This window comes from Amblyomma mixtum, chromosome 3, assembly GCF_055824585.1.
Source record: "Amblyomma mixtum isolate Tamu chromosome 3, ASM5582458v1, whole genome shotgun sequence".
Lineage (NCBI taxonomy): Eukaryota > Metazoa > Arthropoda > Arachnida > Ixodida > Ixodidae > Amblyomma > Amblyomma mixtum.
The window spans coordinates 290,153,485-290,176,257 of NC_143014.1; the positions used below are offsets into that span (position 1 = coordinate 290,153,485).

General features: G+C 47.9%; 1 protein-coding gene and 1 pseudogene across 1 annotated transcript; one reads left to right on the plus strand and one right to left on the minus strand.

Moving 5' to 3' along the window:
* The first annotated feature begins 3,946 nt into the window (after window positions 1-3,946).
* LOC149355133 (uncharacterized) lies at window positions 3,947-4,497 on the plus strand (annotated as a pseudogene).
* A 15,859-nt stretch (window positions 4,498-20,356) lies between these two features.
* Window positions 20,357-21,214, minus strand: LOC149355134 (uncharacterized; the record flags this gene model as incomplete). Its single annotated transcript, XM_089577601.1, has 1 exon — window positions 20,357-21,214. A coding segment is annotated over one exon (750 nt), but the record flags the coding sequence as incomplete, so codon positions are not given.
* Window positions 21,215-22,773: the final 1,559 nt, after the last annotated feature.

The following is a 22,773-nucleotide window of genomic DNA, read 5'->3' on the forward strand; positions in this document are numbered from 1 at the left end:
TTCCTCAAGGCGCAACCAGTGCCGATAAAGTGGCAAGAGTGTGCTTGACAGCTGCCAGCGCCTGTAGCTTGCGGCTGTCGCTAACCTGAACTGCGCCTGCGCACTTTCGACCGGTGGAGGAGTACATGCGCTCGTGACAGGCTGAAAAAGGCCATGTGAAAAAGGCGGTGGGACCGGCGAAGATGTGCCGCCCTTTTCATGCGCAAAAAGTGAAGACAGATGGAAATGCGGGAAGAAGTTGAAATTCAAATTTGGGCTACAGATAATTCCGATTTACAATGCGCATCAAAAAAATTATTGCTGCAGCATACTCGTTGAGCGACGTCAATTAGCATCCCAGGCATAAGGCAACTTTACTGAGAGCCCCTTGCAGAGCCCCTATAATATCTTATTAGTTTGGTTTGAGTTGAGGGTTTGACGCCCCAAAGTGACTCAAGCTATGAGGAACACCGTAGTAGAGGGTGCCTGAAATTTTCAGCCAACAAGGCTTCTTTAACATTGCACTGACATCGCAAAGTACATGTACCTCTAACATTTTGCCTCCACCGAAATGCAACTGCCGCGGCGTGGATCGAACCAGCGGATTTCGGGTCAGCAGCCGAGCATCGCAATCACTGAGCCGCCGCGGAGGCGTAATATTGTAGTAGGCAAAATTCATGTATCCTGCGAATCATTTAAAATAGTTATCATCAGTCTGACCACGTCCACTGCAGGACAAAGGCCTGTCCTATATCCCTACAAATAACCGTGTCCTGTGTCAGATGCGGCCACCCCGCAAGCTTCCTATCTCATCAGCCCATCTGTGCTTCTCATCAGCCCGATGTGTTTCCTAAGAAAAAAAGTCTCGAGATCTTGACATACGGCTTGTTCAATGTGAACAATACGCCAGAAACCACAACATCGAAATTCAAGGTGTCCCAGAGAATAAGGAAGAAAATCTCACTCTGATTCTGTCAAAACTTGGTGATGCAGTAAAAGAACCAGTTACAGACTTGGATGTTGAGGCCTGCCACCGCGTTCCCACTCCCAACTCCGGCAAATCTAACATTGTTGTTAGGTTCAAATCCAAAGCCAAGCGTGATGATATGCTGCAGAAATCAAAAAAGATGCGGCTTACAGTCGAGGATGTTGGACTGGCAGGCACGGCTTCAATCCATATCAACGAATACCTAACGCCCGAAACCAAAAAACTTCTTGGAGCTGCAATAGCAAAGAAAAAATGAAGTTGACTGGAAGTACGTATGGACAAGAAATGGGGCTATTTACGCATGCAAAACTGATGGATCCAATGTCATTCGTTTGTATCTGCACGATGATTTGTCAAAAATGGAATAGTAACTGGTCGCTCAGCAGATGCATCTTTTTTCCGTTTCTTAGACTAATATGGAAGAGACTCCCCTTTTCACACCATGGGAGTTCAACTGCTCTTTAAGAAACAATAAGTGTGGTAAATGTTTGCAAATGCTACACTTGAACATGCAGTGTGCTTTAAATAAGACGGATCATCTGAACAGTTTTTGTCAAGCCTTAAGTGTACATTTCACGTAATCATGCTATCTGAAACATGGTATCGCTTCGATAATGACGTTATTCGATTTCCAGGCTATAATGCATTCTTTCTTAACCGAAGCTCAAAACGTGGTGGGGGCGTCGCCCTTCTAGTAAATGAAAGCTATTCGTGCCATATCTTATCGGAACACAGTCTCAGCGACGAGAATATTGAAATGATTACAGTCCAATCTAGCCGTCAATCATTTACCGTCGTTTACCGCCCACCACAAGGCAATATGAATGAGTTCCTTCGTGTTTTTGAAAAAGAAATCGCTTTTTTGTCAGATAATTTCTTATCTTGTATAGGAGGTGATTTTAATAAAGACATGGCTGTTAACAGTCCTGCACAACAAGAATTCACAATATTGCTTCAAGCCGCTAGCTTCCGGAACGTTATAAATAGCCCAACACGCATAACTTCCACTTCATCTACCATTATCGACCTTTTCATCACAAATTATGATGTGCCTCTCACCGCAGAGCGTTTCGCAGTAGACATCAGTGACCATCTACCTGTTTTTCTGCGCGTTGAGACTAAACCCCTCCCAACACAAGCCTTTAATCCACGTCGGCAGTGTATTTCCCAGAAAAACCTCGAAACATTCAGAGGTCGCATAGAGCTAGGAGACTGGGAACCTGTTCTCTTAAGCACCGACTCGGATGCTGCCTACACAGCTTTCTTGCGACTCTTTTTTCCAATCTATCACGAATGTTTTCCTGCTGTTGAAGTAAAACTGCCGAAAAACGCTAGCAAACCATGGATATCCTCAAGACTTATACGACTTGCAAAAAAGAAGCACAGGATGTTTGCTGAATTTATTAGGACTAGGGATACTTCACTATTGGCCCGTTTTAAAGCATTTCGAAACTCTTTGAACAAAGAACTCAAAACAGCTAGGACCACTTACCACAATAATCTTTTTGATAAGGAGCTCTCCAATCGCCCTAAAGAAAAATGGAGGCGCCTTAATCTACTTTTGAATAGAATTACGCATCCAAATAACATGACAAGTTTAGCAGTTGATGGAACTAACCTGAGTGGGTCTCGTTTGGCCGGTGCTTTTAATAATTTTTTTACTACCGTTGGCAGTCGGTATCACAGCCCTGACTTGTCAAAATTTCACCATAACCCGCACAATAAGAAAAAGCTTCCACATGACAACTATGCCACTTCAACGTCCCAAGACGCGCTTTAAAGAATAAAATCCATTTTTTCTGAAGTCCTCTCCTCGATGAGACTTTGGGTGCACATTGGGGCAGAGAAGTGAGCGAGAACCTAGTCACGTGACAACTTTTTTTTTATGGCCAATAAATGAAGCTACGTAAATCGTAACTTGACGGAAACAGCACTACCAGCGGTTTTTCGAGATTATCTAAAACTTTTGCATTGACACTTTTTTCCTGAAGTTAATAATTAGAAAGTGAGCTAACTAAGCATAACTAATTAATTAACTTTGAAGAGCGAAAAAAATACTCAAGACTAGGCCATGCGACTATGAACAACCCTGAGTTGGTTTCACTGGACTAGGACACTTCGCCTTTTTTAAAAGTTTGGTTACATTTAGCTGGGACATCCGGTATATAACACGGCGCTGACTACAGCCCACTTTCCTGATGATATGAAACTTTCTAGGGTGGCAGTAATCTTCAAAAAGGGAGATAGAAATAATTTAAGTAATTACAGGCCCATATTGGTCTTACCTTTCTTCTCCAAGGGGCTAGAACGCGTAATTCATCATCGAACTCATAATTTCCTTCTAAAGCACTCTTTTAAATGACTGCCAATACGGGTTCACCAAGAACAAATCAACAGAACATGCATTAATTGATCAAAAAGAATATATATTAGGTATTATTGAATCCCAGAAGCTCACTGTTGGAATCTTCGTAGATTTCAGAAAGGCGTTTGATACCCTCAGTCATAACACCCACTTTGCAAAACTTGAACATTACGGTATACGTGGCCATGCCCTTAACCTTTTCAAGTCATATATCTCCTCGCGTTCACAATATGTTGTCATCAATAATTGCCGCTCTGATGTCCTACAGATTTCAAATGGAGTGCCTATACTAGTCCTATACTTTTTAACTTATATATAAATGGCATCACTAATATAAACAACGAGATAAAATTTACTATTTATGCTGGTGACTCCACTTTGTTCGGTTCCTCCACTGATATTAATCAATTAACCGATTCAGCGAACTTAGTATTGACTGCTCTGAAGGAATGCTCATCCTCAAACTCCTTGACAGTAAATAAGGAAAAAACAAAGGCTATAATATTTCGTGCTAAGGGCAAGTTGGTAGGCAATGCACCATCTATTTCTTCAGTGGCACAGAAATTGAATATGTTCAATCATTCACATCACTTGGCGTAGACTTTACCCCTTCAATGTCATGGGATGCTCACATAAACAAGGTCTGCATCAAGCTTTCTAAATTCATAGGTATCGTCTCTCGCAATAAATATATCTTACCTACAAATATAAAATTTGACCTTTATATGCATTATTTTTCTCATACTTAGGGTACTGTTATTTGGTATGGGGAAATACTACAGTGTCCAATTTGCAAAAGCTCTTTTTTCAACAGAAGAAAATGCTACGAGTCATTAAAAATTCCTGCTATGACGCCCCAACTCGTCCCATTCGAATAAAATACAAAATAAATCCAGTTCCTAGGTTGTTTGAGTACAGGTTTGCCTGTTTTTACAAAAAACAGGCGGCAAGAGATGACCCCTTTTTGTCCCGTATTATGCAGCTGGTGCTACACAACACGCCGTATACCACTAGAAACGCTGAAATGTTTTCGGTACCCAGATGTAGAACAAAGTATGGTTTTGCTATGCTGAAATATATACTACCAAGATGTTTGAACTCTTCTCTTTATAACAATATTTACACAATGTCTTTTCGTGCACTTCGTGAAACTTTTATTGATTAGGTAGTATTAGTACTGAAATACATATGTCGACCGTTATTTTTTCTTCCCTTGTCACTGTTTAATATATCTGTCCCCCTACCTCCATTGCAGCACAAGCTGTTTTGTTTGAGATGTGAATTGTTATTTGTATGCCGCAAGAACTGCCGCTGCTGTCATCGTCGACTTTTCGGGTGACGAAGCCCGTCAAGCGGTTATTGCGAACCGCTTTTATTTCGTCACCCACGCTTTCTGTAAGGCAAAAAGCGAAATAAACATTCATTCATTCATTCATTCATTCATTCATTCATTCATTCATTCATTCATTCATTCATTCATTCATTCATTGACTATATGCCGGCTCTTGCTTTCTACGCTTGCCCGTCTTCTTGTCTCCAAACATTGCACCTGCCATTTTTCTTTCAATAGCTCGCTGCGTTGTTCTTTTCGTTAGCGTCCTCGTCTCTGCCCCATCGGTGAGTCCATGCAAGATGCGCCTTGTACATATGTTCCTATTGAGGAATATTGGTAAACTGCTGATCATCACCTGAGGGCGCCTGCCAAGTACATCCCGACCCAATCACCTATTCACTTACCATTCCAGTGCTTCGCTGCCTATCGTAAACTGCTGTTCCGTTCCGAGACTGTTGAAGATCACTTTAGATGTCTTCGCTTGAATTTTTAATCCCACCGTTCTGCTTTTCCTGTTTTGCTTCGTACTTCGCCCCGGAGATAAATAGCAGGGCAATGTCATCAGCGAACCACAGATTACTATGTATTCTCCGTTAGTGTTTATCCTCAACTGGTCACACTCTGAATACCCTCGGAAAATAAGGCATGCTTGGTTAGCTTTTCAAGCTTAATATATATAAGCGATTTCACTAACGGATGAGAAATCAATCGTTCTGATCGCAATCACTTTCACTACAGTCGCACTTGTCATCGTGCTGAAAAGCTTATAAAATGCACAGGAAATTCACCGTCGGCAGTAGCATCTAGTTGCTGCCCATGAAGATCCTCGCGGGAGTAAAGAATACTTGTAACAGTCACAAACAGCTTCAAATCAACACTTCGCGATACCGCCAATGTGTGCGTAGGTTTGAAGGGCAATCAGTGAACTCAGTGCAGGCGGCGACAAAACAACTTGGGGGGACTCTCGTTCCCCGCTGTTGCACACGGAGAAGTTCTAATTCACTGTCAACACTTGTAACTGCCATTCGCGGCCAATATTATATATTTCCTTTCATAGCTACCACCACGATCAATCGAGGCGGGCGCCGAGCGGAAGGGAGTGTTCACACTGGCGAGTCGAGTTCGCGGCCCACTTCCCGATACCTCTCCCTCCGAACAAGAATTGGCAGGGGAGGAAAGGCGCCGTTCGCGTGCTCTCTTCCCCTGTAGCTCGCACATGACGGTGTGATGGAAAGAAATGACCGTGCACAAGGGCAATGCGGGTCCGCGAGCCCCGAAAACTGTACTGCGCCAACGACGAAGCCAGCGGTGGCGGCGAGTTGTCAGCCGCGCGGGCGTCTCCAGACCCAGTGGCATGCGCACGACGAATGGCGCTACCGCGAGACAGCTTCCTTGTTCTGCCTGCCGCGGGGTTTCGGTCCCACAATGTAACATTATGTACCTCTACTATCACATGTGGAGAAAAGGCCCAGGACACAAAGAGCCATCCGACGCGTAGTCAGAGTTCGCGAGATAGCACATCGTTCATCGTCCATGAGGGAAAATTAATCGCAGTAATCGTCCCAATATCGCCAAGGCAGCATGCATTTATACGCACAATTGACCTGTTGTTTATATAAAACTACTCGGATATATCTTTTCTTGTTTCAATTTTTTTTAGCGGCGCACGAAATTACAATGCCGCTTAATCATACAAATGAAAAAATATTTTAGAGCGTCATTGATTGTCTCAGCGCAAAATTTCATGAGAGAAACAATAACATCTCTTAAAATATAGAAAGAACAGCCCGATCCAGCAGAAGGCGCAATGCGGCCGCGAAGCGTGTATGTCTCGACCCGGACGCCTAGAAGAGGCGCGCGCGCAAGCGGCTGCTATGCGCTGTGGCTTCAATTTCCTGGCGGAGCAAGAACCCGGATGTCACGTGACGTTTTACTCCACGACGATGTGGATTGGTTGAGGAGCTCTGCGCCATGAGGTCGCGCCGCAAGAAATAGGTCAGCGAACGACTGCACCAAAAGGGCCGCTGGCGACTTGTTCGTGGCTCCCACGGTCGCGCCACATAATTAAGCCAATTCTTATGACTCAATGGCACTTACGAGTCACGAAGGGAGCGTGACTGGCTCCCGCTTGCGTCCAGTGAGCGGCCGACTGTACTGATGCTCACATTTGCATGGGCGACACGCGGGTCACTTTCGCGAATTGGTTTCATTCGGAAGGAGAGTTGTCGATCTTGACTATTGCCGCCAACGAGCAACCGGATGCGGGACAAACTTTCGTTCACTTCCACGGGGCCGCTGACTGGTTACCCGTTTAAGAGTCACAGTCGCTAAGTTAAAAAATCTAGCACCATCCGACTGGCCTGCGACTGTAGCTTTACGACCAAAACGGTCGCACAGCTCCTGTGACTAGCAAGTGTAAATGGGCCTTTAAGGTAACGATGTTCGCGAAATAATGGAGCTACACATATCCACCCTACTCGGCATTTTTTCCACTCCTCCTCGGTGGCAGCTTCTTCTTCAGCCTTCCCTCTTCGAGGCGAAGTCCAGGATGTAATCTCACAAAAGCGTGCACGTCGGTTGGGTTTCCTCGCCATCACCATAAAATGAATTTCGACGATGAGCTGTTGCGCATTTAGTTTGTCCGTCGAAAAGATAAGACATCGCGACGGCACTAAGCTGCGATTGCCTTTCATTTATTAGCGCCTATGCGCAGCCTAAGAAATTTTAATAATACCGCGAAAGTCGACTGACTGCTCATTGAGCACCGCATGAGGGTTCCCAGCTGCGAACGAGGCGAGAGCACACGCGTGCCTATGAAGCCTACTCCCATTACGAGCGTATTCTACCGCGCTTTCTCTTGCGCGCGACAGACGGCCCCCTGTTCTTATACATGAGACCCCTTTCTTAGACCGCTGGACATACGGAGATAAACTGCGTGTATTCGCAATTTCCCGACCGTACTTATTATCAGATTTGATATCTTCAACTCGCACCAATCCAGAGGTTCGGGGAGTTTCTTTACAGCGATCATGAGAAGAATCGGCACGCTAAAAATGCTTGGCAGTTTTGCTCTACTCGGCAGTGTTTTGTAATAGTGCATCCTTAATAATATGAAAAGCTATTTACACATATAGTACTGCGGTTAGTTAATGATAAGAAGTAGCAGTAGTTGCACGGCAAGTAGCGCACTCTAAACTGACAACAGTAAAAAAAGGTGTCCTCTGGCGCTCTCCCCTGAGGACAGCTCACTCCCTGTTTACTCCCACATAGGCGTATTCGTGCTTAGAGTGTAATTGCAACCAGAGGCACAGTGGCCAGCGAATGGCAATTCATTTATGATCAGTCAGCTGAAAATACCTATGGACTCACCGAGAGGCCTGGGGCGGGGTGAAACGAGGCGAAGAGTGCTATGCCCCGTCATATAAGGGGTTGCCTGCATTTTGTATGCATGCGTACGGGGCGAACAAGGATGAGGCGCAGGCAATGGCGATGGAGCGTGGCTGTCAAAGTTCTGCTCGACGTACTTTTCTACACGTAGTTGAGGTGGTAAGTAAACTTTAACTAATTGCCAAATAACACACTTCTCACCCTTCTCTCTCTCACGGGGGGTTCCGTCCTCGCGTGAAGCCCTGTTTAAACCCCGCCAGTGATAAACGCTTTACCCAGACGAAGGCAAATCCTCTTGTCGAAACGTTGGCAGGCTTTTCCTCCCTCGTTCACTTTGTGTTTACGTGTATTAGAAGGCTGATATGCGTTCTCGTGCATGCCCTCGTCTTTTTGCCTTTCTGCTGCCTTTCCCAACAACTGACGAATGAGGCGGTAAGCCAGCGTCTCTTGGCTACAGGAGTAGATGGTTCCACGGAAGCGAAGACGGCGGTCTCTGTTACTCTAGCTCCCCTTAAGTTTTTTTTTTTTATCTTGGCGGAGGTAATTGAATTAAAACGAACCGGTTACCTGGGTCTTTTTTAGGCTTCTTCCTGAATCAGTTCTTAAAAATGTTCTCTATTGAAGTTTTGAAATCAAAATAAAAGTTTTAGTTAAATCTGTCCTCGAATAAGGCTGCTTAGCAACTTCGAATCACCAAGACGTCATCGCGCCTTACCATCAGTCTACCTGTATTCAACACCATCCCTATTAAATCTCATTCATGTCTATAATATCGCAGCGGAATAAGACACTCTGCGAAGCAAGTGAGAAAATATGACCATCTGGCTTCAGGCGTGACCGCAGGTCCATCCCAGAGCAATGTTGCAAAGAACCGTTTGGAAAAGAAAATCGCCTTTATTGCGTGAAATTCTCCATATGGTGCAGTAATAACCAAAAGGGACACCAGAGAATGTTAGAGAAGCGGGTGTTAAGTACGCAAAAATAGTAGTATTTAGCAGATCACCCTCCGCACTGTTGGCGTACCCGCGAAACTTGACGCCTTGAGAACAGTCCTTACGTTCCAATACCAAATGCAGCATAATTCTACATAATGAAGCGACCCTGATACTTCAAATTACGACTATGAACGTAGACCAAACGCCCGCTGTGTTTTTCCAGTGCCGGCACTGAAAGGGGAACAAGCAGTCCATCTGAACTTTTCGACTGCCGTGTAGTCGCAGCAAATGCATCGCGCATAAAACGCATTCGAAATTTTTAGAACATTCCTGCCACGAGCGCAACAAGTATATTGCCACCTGGTGTTCGCAGGTGGCGCTGAAGTGTCTTCGAAGACGTTGAAGTGTCTCGCGCTGGCTGGCTGGCTGCTTGCTGTATTCTGCCGGTTAGCGATCTGTCGCCCTATTTTCCGTTACATATTTTGGTGTAGGCGCTGGGTAAAGATCCCCGTATATGTCTCATACTCCTCCGGATACCCTGGGCTCCAGTCCTTCGCTAGTGGACACCCCCGTGCACCGTGCTAGTCGGAGAAACCAAGGCCTACCTCCCGAACACGGGCTTTTGGAGTCTGCCAGAGCACCCACCCATCGACCTGCCATGCCAGCTGCAGCCTACTACACCTTGCAGAATCCGCGACTGCCCAAACCATTCCACGGCAGTCAGCTCGAAGACGTAGAAGACTGGCTTCTCGAGTTTGAACGCGTGGCCTCATTCAACCAGTGGGACGACGCCGCCAAGCTTCGAAACGTCTTCTTTAGTCTCGAGGATGGTGCGCGTACCTGGTACGAAAACCGAGAAGACGCCCTAACATCATGGCACGAGTTCCGCCGACGCCTGCTGGAGACCTACACCAGCACGGATCGTCGAGAACGGGCTGAACGGGCTTTGCAGTCTCGCATTCAGATGCCGAATGAGACTGTAAGCATGTACGTGGAGGCTATGACTCGGCTCTTCCGGCGAGCTGACCCGGCCATGCCCGAAGATAAAAAGGTGCGCCAACTCATGCGCGGCGTTAAGGAGCAACTTTTCGCTGGCCTCGTGCGCAGTCCACCTGGGACTGTTGCTGAGTTTCTCACGGAAGCGGTCACGATGGAGAAGATGCTCTTGCGGCGGTCTACCAACTACGACCGGCCGGTACTCGCCGCCTCACTTACAGAGCCGCTTCCTGCCTTCGGGGCTAACCCTGGTCTTCTCGCGACCTGATCCGCTCCGTTGTGCGCGAAGAGCTCCAGGCGCTTTTCGGTGCTCCCCTGCCGACGGCCGGCTCTCTCGCTAGCCTCGTCCGCGAAGAGGTTCAAGCCTTGAGACCTTCGTTCCCGTCCGTTGACCCACCGCCTTTACCCACGGAGTGCCGTCGTCCAACGTATGCTGAAGCCTTGCAACGTCCTGCGCCCTCTTCGGCGCCGTTTCCTCCGTCCAATCAAGGCTCGCTGTTTTCCGCACACCCCGACACGTACTACATCGACAATCGACGATCACCCCAGCGGAAGACGGACCTGTGGCGTGCTCCAGATCGGCGGCGTCTCTGCTTTCACTGCGGGGAACCCGGTCATCTGTATCGCCAGTGCCCGTATCGACAGCTTGGGCTGCCGGGGTTCCCTATCGACATGCCCCGTCCACCAAGAGGTCAACGACCCCGGGAGATCGAGTACTACGTAGCCCAGCAGCGCATGGCGACAATTCCCCAGCGGCAATCTCGGTCTCCATCACCACGCCGACCTTCGCCACAGCCCCAAAGCTCCTCCTGGATGGCGCAGAGACGGTCGCCAAGTCCCCGCCGGGAAAACTAAAGAGAGCGACCTCAGGGGGCGAGGCCGCTGGCAATCGATGCGAACAAGACCCCCCGACAACGCGAACAGCGACCGACCGCGATTTAAAGGCAACGACTGCAGTACCTGAACTCGGAGATCGATTCTAGTTGGATATACCCGTGCTTCTCGATGGCTATAAGGTTAGTGCTTTGGTGGACACTGGCGCTGATTTCTCGATTTTAAGCGGAAAGCTAGCGGCGCTTCTTAAAAAAGTAATGACGCCATGGTCCGGCACGCAGATTCGCACGGCTGGCGGACATGTCGTAACTCCGCTTGGCCTATGCACATCAAGAGTCCAAATTCGCAGATCCACATTTGTTGTCAGCTGCCTAGTTCTACCTGACTGCTCCCGTGACTGTATCCTTGGCGTTGATTTTCTCCGAGAGTATGGAGCTATTATTGACCTCCGAAAGCGCACTGTCACATTTTCTACCGAGAAAGCTGATGTTTACTCCGAGGACTGTCCACGCCGCGCCGCCCTTCGAATATCCGCCGAGAGCGTTTGGATTCCGCCACGCGCCAGTGTTTTTGTAAGTGTTCACTGCGACGGACTACGTGAAGGGACAGCGGTCGCAGAGGGCAACCTGTCCCTTTTGCTCACCCACGGCATCTGCTCAGCGCGAAGTCTCATCCATCTCCGCGACGGCTGCTCTGAGCTCCTGGTGACTAACTTCTCTAACGAGCCCCGGCACCTTTTTCGTGCTACTGCCATCGCATTCGCCGACCCCTTAGCGGAGGTTTCTGAATGTTTCGCGTTCGAAGCTGTTAGACCTGTGCGCCCATCCCTTGACATCAGCCCGGACCTTTCGGTGACTCAACAGCGAGAACTACGTGCCCTCCTACTCGAATACGCTACCTGTTTCGCTTCTTCGTCGAAAGTCCGGCAAACGGCTCTTCTCAAGCACCGCATCATTACGCCCGACGATGCCCGCCCCATCCATCAGCAGCCGTACCGTATCTCACCGAAGGAGCGTGAGGCGATCCAAACGCAGGTGAAGAAGATGCTTTCAGATGGAATCATTCAACCTTCCAGCAGCCCCTGGTCTTCACCTGTCGTGCTGGTGAAGAAAAAGGATGGGACACTCCGCTTCTGCGTGGATTATCGAAAACTGAACAACGTCACTAAAAAAGACGTCTACCCGGTGCCTCGTATCGACGACTCGGTCGACAGACTTCGTCGCGCCCAGTACTTCTCCTCCATTGATTTAAAGAGTGGGTACTGGCAGATAGAGGTCGACGAGCGGGACCGCGAAAAAACGGCGTTCGTGACACCCGACGGACTGTACGAATTTAAAGTGCTACCTTTTGGGCTATGTTCAGCGCCGGCAACTTTCCAGCGGATGATGGATACCGTTCTCGCCGGACTAAAATGGCAAACTTATTTGGTTTATCTCGATGATGTCGTCGTATTTTCCGAAACCTTTGCCGAACACCTTGAACGCCTGAGGACAGTCTTAGATGCCCTCCGATCGGCCGACTTAACGCTAAAGCCAGAGAGGTGCCACTTTGGGTACAAAGAGTTGAAGTTTCTCGGTCACCTCGTGAGCGCCGATGGCGTTAAGCCCGACCCCGAGAAAACTGCTGCCGTCGCCAACTTTCCTGTTCCTGCAACAAAGAAAAGTGTGCAACGTTTTTTGGGTCTGTGCGCATATTACCGCCGCTTCATCGCCGACTTTTCAAAGATTGGCGCACCCCTGTACCACCTCACGCGCAATGATACACAGTTCGTGTGGGCTGCCGAGCAGCAGGAGGCTTTTGCCGAGCTGCGCAGACGACTGCTAAAAACTCCTGTTCTTGCGCACTTTGATGAAGAGGCTGAAACCGAAGTCCACACCGACGCGAGTAACGTCGGCCTCGGCGCCGTACTCGTCCAACATCAAGGTGGCGTGGAAAGGGTCATCGCGTACGCAAGCTGCACGCTTTCTCGAGCTGAAACAAACTATTCGACCACAGAAAAAGAATGCCTTGCGGTTGTGTGGGCAACCATGAAATTTCGTCCGTACCTCTACGGCCGCACCGACCACCATTCGTTGTGCTGGCTTGCCAATCTTCGCGACCCATCGGGGCGCCTAGCCCGATGGAGCCTCCGCCTCCAAGAATTCGACTACACCATTGTGCACAAATCTGGCCAGACGCACGAAGACGCTGACGCACTCTCTCGCGCACCCGTCGGGTTAGCGGATGATAGCACAGAGGACGAGAGTGGTTTTATTGGAGTTGTCAGCGACTTAGACCTAATGACCCGACAGCGAGCTGACCCAGACCTGCGACCTATCATTGATTATCTGGAGGGCCGAGCTTCTGTCGTACCCCGACAATTTTCTAGAAACCTGCCGGCCTTCTGTCTCCGGAACGGCATTTTGTTTAAGAAAAACTCCAGCACTGTTGACCGAGCGCACCTCCTCGTCGTTCCGGCAGATCTCCGCGCCGATATCCTTCTTGCTTGTCACGATGAGCCGACCTCCGGCCACTTGGGCTTTGCCCGCACACTTGCACGCGTGCGCCAGGCGTATTATTGGCCCAAACTTTCTCACGCCGTCCAGCGTTACGTCAGAGGCTGCCGCTATTGCCAACGTCGTAAAGCGCCTCCTCTCAAGCCAGCGGGCTTGCTCCAACCTATTCAACCGCCTCGGACGCCTTTTGATCAAGTCGGCATCGACCTTCGGCCCATTCCCTGTGTCATCGGCCGGTCATAAATGGATCATAGTCGCGACCGACTATTTAACAAGGTATGCGGAAACTAAGGCGGTGAAGAGCTGTACGTCATCTGAGATCGCCCAGTTTTTTATGCAACAAATCGTGCTGCGTCATGGCGCACCGTCCCACGTAATCTCTGATCGAGGTACGGCGTTTACGGCACAGCTCATGCGCGACGTGTTCGAGCTCAGTCACACGACCCATCGCAAAACCACTGCCTATCACCCACAGACGAACGGGCTCACAGAGAGACTCAACAGAACGATCGCCGACATGATCGCAATGTACATAGACTCGCAGCACAAAACCTGGGACGAGATTCTCCCGTACGTCACATACGCTTACAACACGGCCACCCAGGAGACGACCCGATTTACACCATTTCGTCTGGTCTACGGACGTGACGTTCAGACGATGCTGGATGCAATGCCTCCATGCTGCACTGATGACCACCCACTCACGCCAGACGCCGAGCAGTTCGCTCAGCGCGCCGAGGAAGCACGTCAACTTCCCCGTATTCACATTCAGCGGCAGCAGAGCACGGATGCGCGCCGCTACAACCTCCGTCATCGGCACGTCGAATACCATCCGGGTGACCAAGTTTGGGTGTGGACCCCGGTACGCCGCCCAGGCTTGTCTGAAAAACTAATGTGCCGCTACTTTGGACCGTATCGAGTTTTGCGCCGCGTCACCGAAGTGACCTACGAAGTTCTTCCTGACGGGACTGTGCAGCCTCAGCGTCGTCCACCCCGCTCTGAGGTTGTGCACGTTGTCCGCATGAAACCCTACTTCACGCGGTAATGGATAGTACGCTCAGTGTTCCGCTAGTTTTCGCGTGGGACACCTTCGCCCACCCACCTTGTACATTTTTATGTGCTTGTGCTGTTTTTTTTCTCTTTCCACTGCCCGTACTGCAACCCCGCTTTTATGTTTGTTTTTTTGGGGGGAGGGGGAGTAATGCCACCTGGTGTTCTCAGGTGGCGCTGAAGTGTCTTCGAAGACGTTGAAGTGTCTCGCGCTGGCTGGCTGGCTGCTTGCTGTATTCTGCCGGTTAGCGATCTGTCGCCCTATTTTCCGTTACAATATTCTGCCTAATTCCGTTTCAGTGGCAATATTGCAGTCGCCAGGCAACCGCACAGAAAGCACGCCAGACTTAAAACGCGCAGTGCGCGGCCATTTTGCGCCGACTGGCGCGCCGCGGTGCGGGCATTTCTTTGGGGACTGCGGGGCTGCGGCAGCTCCGCGGCCGCGCCTGCATATAGTCGCGCTTCGAGCGCTAAAAAAACATTATCAAGCATACTTCCGCAGCGTGGCTGCGTTGCAGGAACTATTTACGTTATCAAAGCGGTAACACTGACGCGTTTTAATGGCATTTAGTTCGACATTCAGGTTTATTGGGCCGGCGCTTAGAACGCGCTCTTGCTTATATCGCTTCTGTCTTGGTGCTCCACCGCAAAGAAACTTTTTGTTCAATATAAAGCATCAATTGGTGTGCGGCTAGCATGCAGTTCCAATTCCCATGCACTCTTATTCCTTCCTGCCGGCCATAAAGCCCCCCCCCCCTCCACAAACAGGGCTTTCTTGTCGCCTGCGTGGTGCGCCAGTTTATCAACAAATTACCGCTGTGAACTCTACTGAGTCGCAGCGCCAACAGAAAACAAATTTTGTCATGGTTTATGCAACGTGGTGCATAAAAACGTACTTTCGCTTAATTTATCAAAGCTTGAATAGATATGAGCAGCTAATCCAGCTTTCACTAATTCTGAGGTCCGAAGTCGCATTATTTTATTTAGGAGCTCTCGCCGCGTGTGAGAGCGTTGCGTAGCCGTTTGGCTTAGTGTGGAAAATGTAATGAAATCGCGCATATTTTCCTATGAATTAGGTAGATACCGCCCCGCCGCGGTGGCTCAGTGGTTGCGGCTCTCGGCTGCTGGCCCGAAAGACGCGGGTTCGATCCCAGCCTCGGCGGCCGAATTTCGATGGAGGCGAAATTCTAGAGGCCCGTGTACTATGCGATGTCAGTGCACGTTAAAGAACCCCAGGTGGTCGAAATTTCCTGAGCCCTTCACTACGGCGGCCCTCATAGAGGCTTTACAGCGCCGTACCATGGGGGCTGCCATCTTTGATCACGTGATCGCGCCGCCATTACTCGCCTCCTGACCGCTCGGCGCCTGCCTTGTCGCGATGGCTGCTGCATCTGCTGGAATAGTTCCGCCAGCCAGTGTTTCGATTGAGAAGAAGTGGGAAGACGACACTAGGCTTTGGCCAAAGCTTCAGAGGACATGTAAGTACCTAAAATTAATCACTTGAAGCATGAAAACTTGATCGCGCTTCATGTCAGCGAGAACCGCTCGGCTTTCGCCTCCGTCACTTTGAACCAAGGAATGGATCCGCTTCAGCGCTTGTTTTCGATCTTTTTTTATTGTTCTCTCTTAAGTGGCGAGGTTTAATGCTCGATTGGAAGTGCAGGTCGTTGTCATAGAGGGTAGTAAATGACTCCAGACATCGCCCCAAAGCGTTCACATGCACACCGTGCCCGTTTGTTTACTACCTGTCACGCCCCCGCCGCGGTGGCTCAGTGGCTACGGCGCTGGGCAGCTGACCCAAAAGATGCGGGTTCGATCCCGGCAGCGGCGGCCGAGTTTCGATGGAGGCGAAATTCTAGAGGCCCGTGCGCTGTGCGATGTCAGTGCCCGTTAAAGAACCCCAGGCGGTCGAAATTTCTGGAGCTCTTCACTACGGCGTATCTCATAGCCTGAGTTGCTTTAGGACGTTAAACCCCCATAAACCTGACCGAACAATGTCACGAGCGGGTGCCTGTTATCCAGCGGCGCTTCGCGAATTTAGAATTTTTCTCCTGGTTTGTTAAACATGTAAAGGTGACAAATTAAATACGTAGTTACGTACGGCCGTGCGCGAGTGTCAGCGAGCAGTCGAGTGATTGGGCACTTGCATTCTGAGGTTGCATTCGACGTTCACGTTGTATTCTGACGCTGCATGCCCAACGACAGATGAATTACTCTGCTAGCGATAAACCTTCCGACTCTCCTGTGGTGAAAGCTTAATCTTAGTGTTGCGCGCATGCTAGACGTGCGCGCCTGTAGCTGCAACGTGACACTGATGTGCAGAATGATCGACAGTCGACAGTGCAGCACTTCGTGACTAACAGCATCGTGACCGCTAAACCTAAAAATGTGGCTCTCGCGCACTTACTTTGTTAGTTTTATTACCCCTACGACGCGTATGACTTCAGATGGTAGTGACGAGGACAGTTTTTGCTTTTCAGGTTTGGGCATACTGAGGCGACTCCAGCCCCTCGATTTGTTTCCTGTCAAAAAATTAAGGCATTAAATGTATCACTAGTTATATTCTTGGTATCTTTTATGTTGTGTCCTGCATTAATTTGGCTTTTTATTTTTCAGTTGTGTACGAGTACATGATCAACGCACTGGACACGGATGGAAACCCAGCGCATAATTTCGAGGGTTTGCCGAAGGCTTGAACATTCTGGACAGTGGCCACGTTGGCACTGCATTATGCAAACATGACTCCGAGAACTGCACCATTAAGGCTGAAATAAGGTCGACACAGTCAGTCGGAAAGGTGTACACCACTCAGGTCAACTTTGGAACAGCTTTTTCTGCTGCTTGCACCTGCAAAGCAGGCCTTAGTGAACGCTGCAGCCACGTCTGTGCCCTTTTAATGAAAATTGTTGATGCGACGAGCAAGGGGCTGACAGGTACATCATGCACTGATACGGCATGTATGTGGAACGCATCCACTGCCCAAAATGTGACTCCTGGCACGATGGCAGAAGTGTATGACCACCTGGAGTCACACGTTAGAGTTTCTGACTCATGACATGATGGAGGCCCACTTCGCCAAAGGCCCCTTAAATGTTGACAAGCTGCAGGGCACACTGCTGCACTCTGTTTTAAAACCAAAAGATGTAGCCCGGAGTAAAACGGCCATTGCACGTAAGGAAGCTGTTGTTCACTTTCACTTCAAATGATAACTCAGCTTAACAGTAAAGCAAGCAATTGTGGAACTGTTCTTTCATGTACGCATGCTACACTTGATTGCTACGTTCAGAGGCATACATGGCACTGTAATTACGATGATGTTTTCTTATATAAATTCTTGGTCTCCAACCTTTCTGTGCCAGCCGAAGTGTTCATTGCTTGCCTTGTTTACACAATGAGTAAACTTATTTTGTTGGCATTACCAACTCACGAAATAACGGAGTTTGCATCTGTTTATGTATGCAGGCTCATCACAGCCACATGGCATCCATAACAGCCAGCTTACATGCAAGCCATGTAGAGAATTCTACAATAACCACGTACTGGTTACTGCCGACAGTGCAGCTGCACTGTTCAAGCGTCAGCAGGGAAGCAAGGCTTGGTTTCATCAGAGGCATCTGCGCATCACAGCAAGTGAAGCAAGGTCGATCCCAGTCAAGGCAGCCCCAGATAAGTGGGTTAAAACGCACATGAACCCCAGCTTTGCTGGTAATGCAAGCACACGGTAAGAAAACTGCAGATGATAAACTTGTCATATTTTACAACTCTGAATTTTGTCGATTTAAAGTGAGATTTTTTTATAGAACAAAAAATCATTGCAATGCACAGACGCCAAAATTTCTAATATTGCAGTCATTTAAAGAACTGAACGCCTGTTTGGCCTGTTGTACAATAAAAAGCCTTTTGCGTTCACAGGAGTATGTAACACTTCATTGAATGCATTGTTAAAGCAGTCACAGCAGATTGAATTAGCTTAACTGCAGAACACTATTGCGGCAGTGCATGCAGGAGCTGACTTTTGTTTGCTAACATCATGCTTGTTGTGCAGGAGACGAGCTACCAGTAAGCTGCAGATGAAACTCTGACAAAAGCTACAGCGCCGTATTCCTCTTTCTTTGTGCCCTTTTATCTACGACTGTATACCAGCCTGCTACACCCAGTGATGTGGCCAAGGCAATTTTATTTTTTCTTGGGCCGCCCACCCAAGAATGTAGCTGTTCACCCACGATAGCAATACTGTTACAGGTATCAGTACATTTAGTGGTCATTCTTTAGTTAACTGCTTATTTCCTGAAAAGAGTTTCAAGTAGTTTCCAAGGACAAGTAGGTAATGCAGAAGTAAGACTTTTTTACGCACTCTGTTGATACATGATGTTTGAAATAAGTGTGCACTTAATTTACGTATTCCCTGTCTTGTCGTCAGTTCTTTCTCTGATGTCAGTAAAGCGTATGCTTATTTCAAAGTAATGCAGACATGACCACAGGATTTTCAAATGACCTGTTGAAAATTGGCCCTGGAAGTTCTCCATATTCAAATATGTGCATGGAGAGTTGAATGAAGACTGGTGATGAGCAGTATTTTGGTGCCGATAATTATTGGTCTACATGCTGTATCTATACAAGGGTCCCACAGTTTCAGCAGTATTATAGTGATAAAATAACTTAAGGTCACATTCCGAGTGATGTGTGATGTTTTTCTCCTCTGAAGGTATGGATCACAGTGTAAGGCCAAAGCACGGGCCTGGTATGAAAAAACAAAGCACACTCGTGTTGAAGAATGTGGACTCGTCGTGCTTCCTGCGACACCATGGCTAGGAGCTAGCCCCGATGGCTTTGCACCAGAACTAGACCTGCTGGTTGAGATAAAGTGCCCCACACCACAAACACTGCAGAAACATGGCAGCCTGGAAGAGCTCTTCAGGAGTGGCAAGTATGATGTTCGTTATAAAGATGATGTGCTTCATCTTAATAAGGGTGGAAAAAACAAATATTACACACAGGTACAGTTGCAGCTGTTTTGCTGCGAGAAAAAACAGTGTGATTTCATAATTTGGTCACCCAATGAAGCACACATAGTTCAGGTGTCTCGTGATGAGGAATTTCTCAAAATGCATATCCCAAGTTTAGAGAACTTTTATTTTGCACACTTGCTCCCTGTGCTTGCAGACAGTAAGCAGTAAGTAGCTGTGTACTGTGACGTACAAAGATGAAATAAAAGAATGCTCACACAATGTGTAATTCACTGATTAGTTTTTCTGAGCAGCCACGTTCCTGTCCCCTTCATGGCTTAATATTTACACACACGTAGTAAACATACCATGTTACTTACAGTGGAAATCAATTTCCATCAGTCACAACACAGTGAAGACAATGGCATTAGCAATATGAGCAACCAAAAACAGTCAAGCCCCTAAGCTTTGCGGAAGTGAGGACTACATTCCATTTCATACACCAGGTGCGACCCTGTCATAGCTAGTGCTCTTGTTTACGCTGCCTACATCCACGGTCAAAAAGTACTGCGTTCCTTGTGAGCAAAAAATAAATGCTTTGCCTGCAGGCTTATTAGATACATTTGTCAGGAGCCGCCGCAGTGGCTCAGTGGTTATGGTGCTCGGCTGCTGACCCGAAAGATGTGGGTTCGGTCCCGGCTGCGGAATTTCTTTGGAGGAGAAATTCTAGAGACCCGTGTACTGTGCGATGTCAGTGTATGTTAAAGAACCTCAGGTGGTCGAAATTTCCGGAGCCCTTCACTACGGCGTCTCTCATAGCCTGAGTTGCTTTGGGACGTTAAACCCCATAAACCAACCATTTTTCAGGAGCTTTATTACATGTACTCTTATTGCTGACATCACGCTGTCACTTTCTTGAGCATTAGACCACTCAGCCACAAAACAAGCGCGAAGTAACCTGCCTCTTTATTTTTCATGCTGACTACTCCCTACCTTTCACAGCGTTGCACCTGATGTATGAAACCAAGTATATAGTTTGCTGGTTTGTAGTACAGGTAGTGCAAAACAAACCACATTATAAAGCCCAAAGATAAACCTCATAGTCTGAGAACTTTTAAGGAGAGCACAGTAGCCATTTGTCCTTCCTGAAAACAGTTCAGCACAATGTCTCTCTGATTAGGCGTGGCTGGAGGTTACACAGACCGGCAACAACTATAAGGATATCATTAACCAGTGGTTTTTTGGCAAAAAAGCTCGATGGGAGCTCTTTCAAGAGTCTGAAGCACTTCATCCGCCTTATTGAACGCTCAACATGGATCCGCAGCCTGGCCAGGCGACGCGATTCCACAAGCTCGGGCCGGCTTATCTGCGACCGACCTTTACAAAAGCTAGGCAGCATCAGCTTAACTCCTGGAGGAAGGAGGTCACTTATGGTGAAGCCCCGGTCAGCAAGGATTGTGTCACCTGGTGCCAAGAACTTCAAAAATCCACTCTGTTGGGTTATAAAACGGTCACTTGCACGGCCACCGTATGGCTTCGAAACAAACATTACAAAGCCGCATGGTGCAATAAAATGCAGGATCTTTGCAGTATTGTGCGACTTGTACCGGCTATATGTCCTGTTTCTACGGCGCAGGTTGCCTGGCCGCTCAATGAATATTTCAAAGCAGTCAATGATGCACGTAGAAAAGTCATAACTGTTAAAGCTGTCTGGCATTGATGCTATGATCGTGTCCCTGGCAAGCCAGAAAACAAGGTACCGCCGAGCAAATTTGGCAAGCCCTGACAAAAGAGAGTAGAAAATGCGACTAACTGCAGCAGTTGATATTGCAAAGCGAAAGCTCAGGTCATGAAGAAGCAGGCCAAGCCGCAGCCTCATCAGGGTCAGTAGCACCTGATCTTCAAAGGGCAATGTGAACGGTGTTTTCACTGTGCTCGCGAGAGCTCTCACCAGCTCGTCAAATACATCTTTTGAGAGCCCTGTAAAGAATTTGTACGTGTGAGGATGCAGGGTGGAGCAAACAGTAAATGCTGTCTGGCATGCTGCTTCAGTTGAACACTGAAGTGATGAGGCTGCACAGTATGCGTGGTCCCCATTTCCTTTCAAGTCAACTTGCACTGCCCGTTCCATCTTCTTCACAGCCTTGCACCTACATCCGCAGGTCGGACACCCTGTTGCAGTCCTCTCATCATTACTCCTGCAAAGTAAATGGCACTGAGGATTGAGTAACTATCACTCTGCTGCGCTGTTCACAGGTCACATAAACTCTTGCTGACAATTTTCAGAGTCACTGAAATCGAAATGTGCAAGGTAACCAGCAAAACTGCATGAGACATGCATTAAATATAGTTTCAAGAGATACTATCCGCAAAACAGGGGGCACTTGCAAACATGCAAACATCTTAATATGACTCTGGTTGAGAGGACCACTTCCATGTAACATGTAGTTAACACCGTTAAACATCCTTCAATTTACAGTCCAACCTTTACAGACCTTTGCTGTATTCTAAGGCGCAGTTTACAGTACCCCCTTGCCTCATACCAAACAGGCTGCTTCAAATCGACTATGTTTAAGAAGGTTACACGTCTGTGTGAAACATATTAAAGCAATGGTGGTCATGCATATAAGATTTCAGGCTGCACACACTTAGTGAACCCACAAAATATCTTTGGCCGACACAAAAGTACAGGCATGGTACAGGCAACGCCCAATGACAAGCACCAATTATGAGCCCTGCATCATACCTTGCTGGCCTCTGGTAAGTGGCAATAGGATGAGCGTCATCTGCTTCAGACAAGCATTCTTCTTCCTCTTGTGTAGGGGAGTACTGTACGTTGGTATCTTGTGATGTTGATGCCCCAGTTGAACTTGTCTCAAGCAGAGGTGGGATGGCCAAGCGGTGTTGTTTCAACACTCTTCTTCCCTTGTGACGGACAGTCTAGTGTTTGAAAAAAAATATATCAAAATGCAGTGCCTGTGCTGTAGACAGATCTCAACATAACTGGAGTCAATAAAACTTACAGATGTTCCCAGATGCAGAGTTGGGTATGGGTTATCTGGTGTGGGACGGCCGTCAATGAAATGAATGGAGCACACCTGCAGGAAAAATGGGTTTGAAAGGCTCATTGGTATTTACAATGTGTAAACCAAGTTTCACCCCAAAAAAACGTGTATGATCTAAAGGTGCACCTGGCCTTTTGTCTCACTAGTGCGCATAAATTGTAAAGGGATCACATTCACATTCACATTCATTTATTCCACATTTATCCTGGTACAGAAAAAATGTGAGGGCAAGGACTAAAAGCTGCTAGTTAAGCAGCTTGACTAAGGCCCTTGCCCCCTTTGATGGCAGCGTACAGGGGTTTAAAATCACACAAAAAATTACACACAATGATTAGATTAGTTTCTGCAGAAATTCTTGCACTACAGCACAAAATACGATCAAATAATATTTTACGCGCGT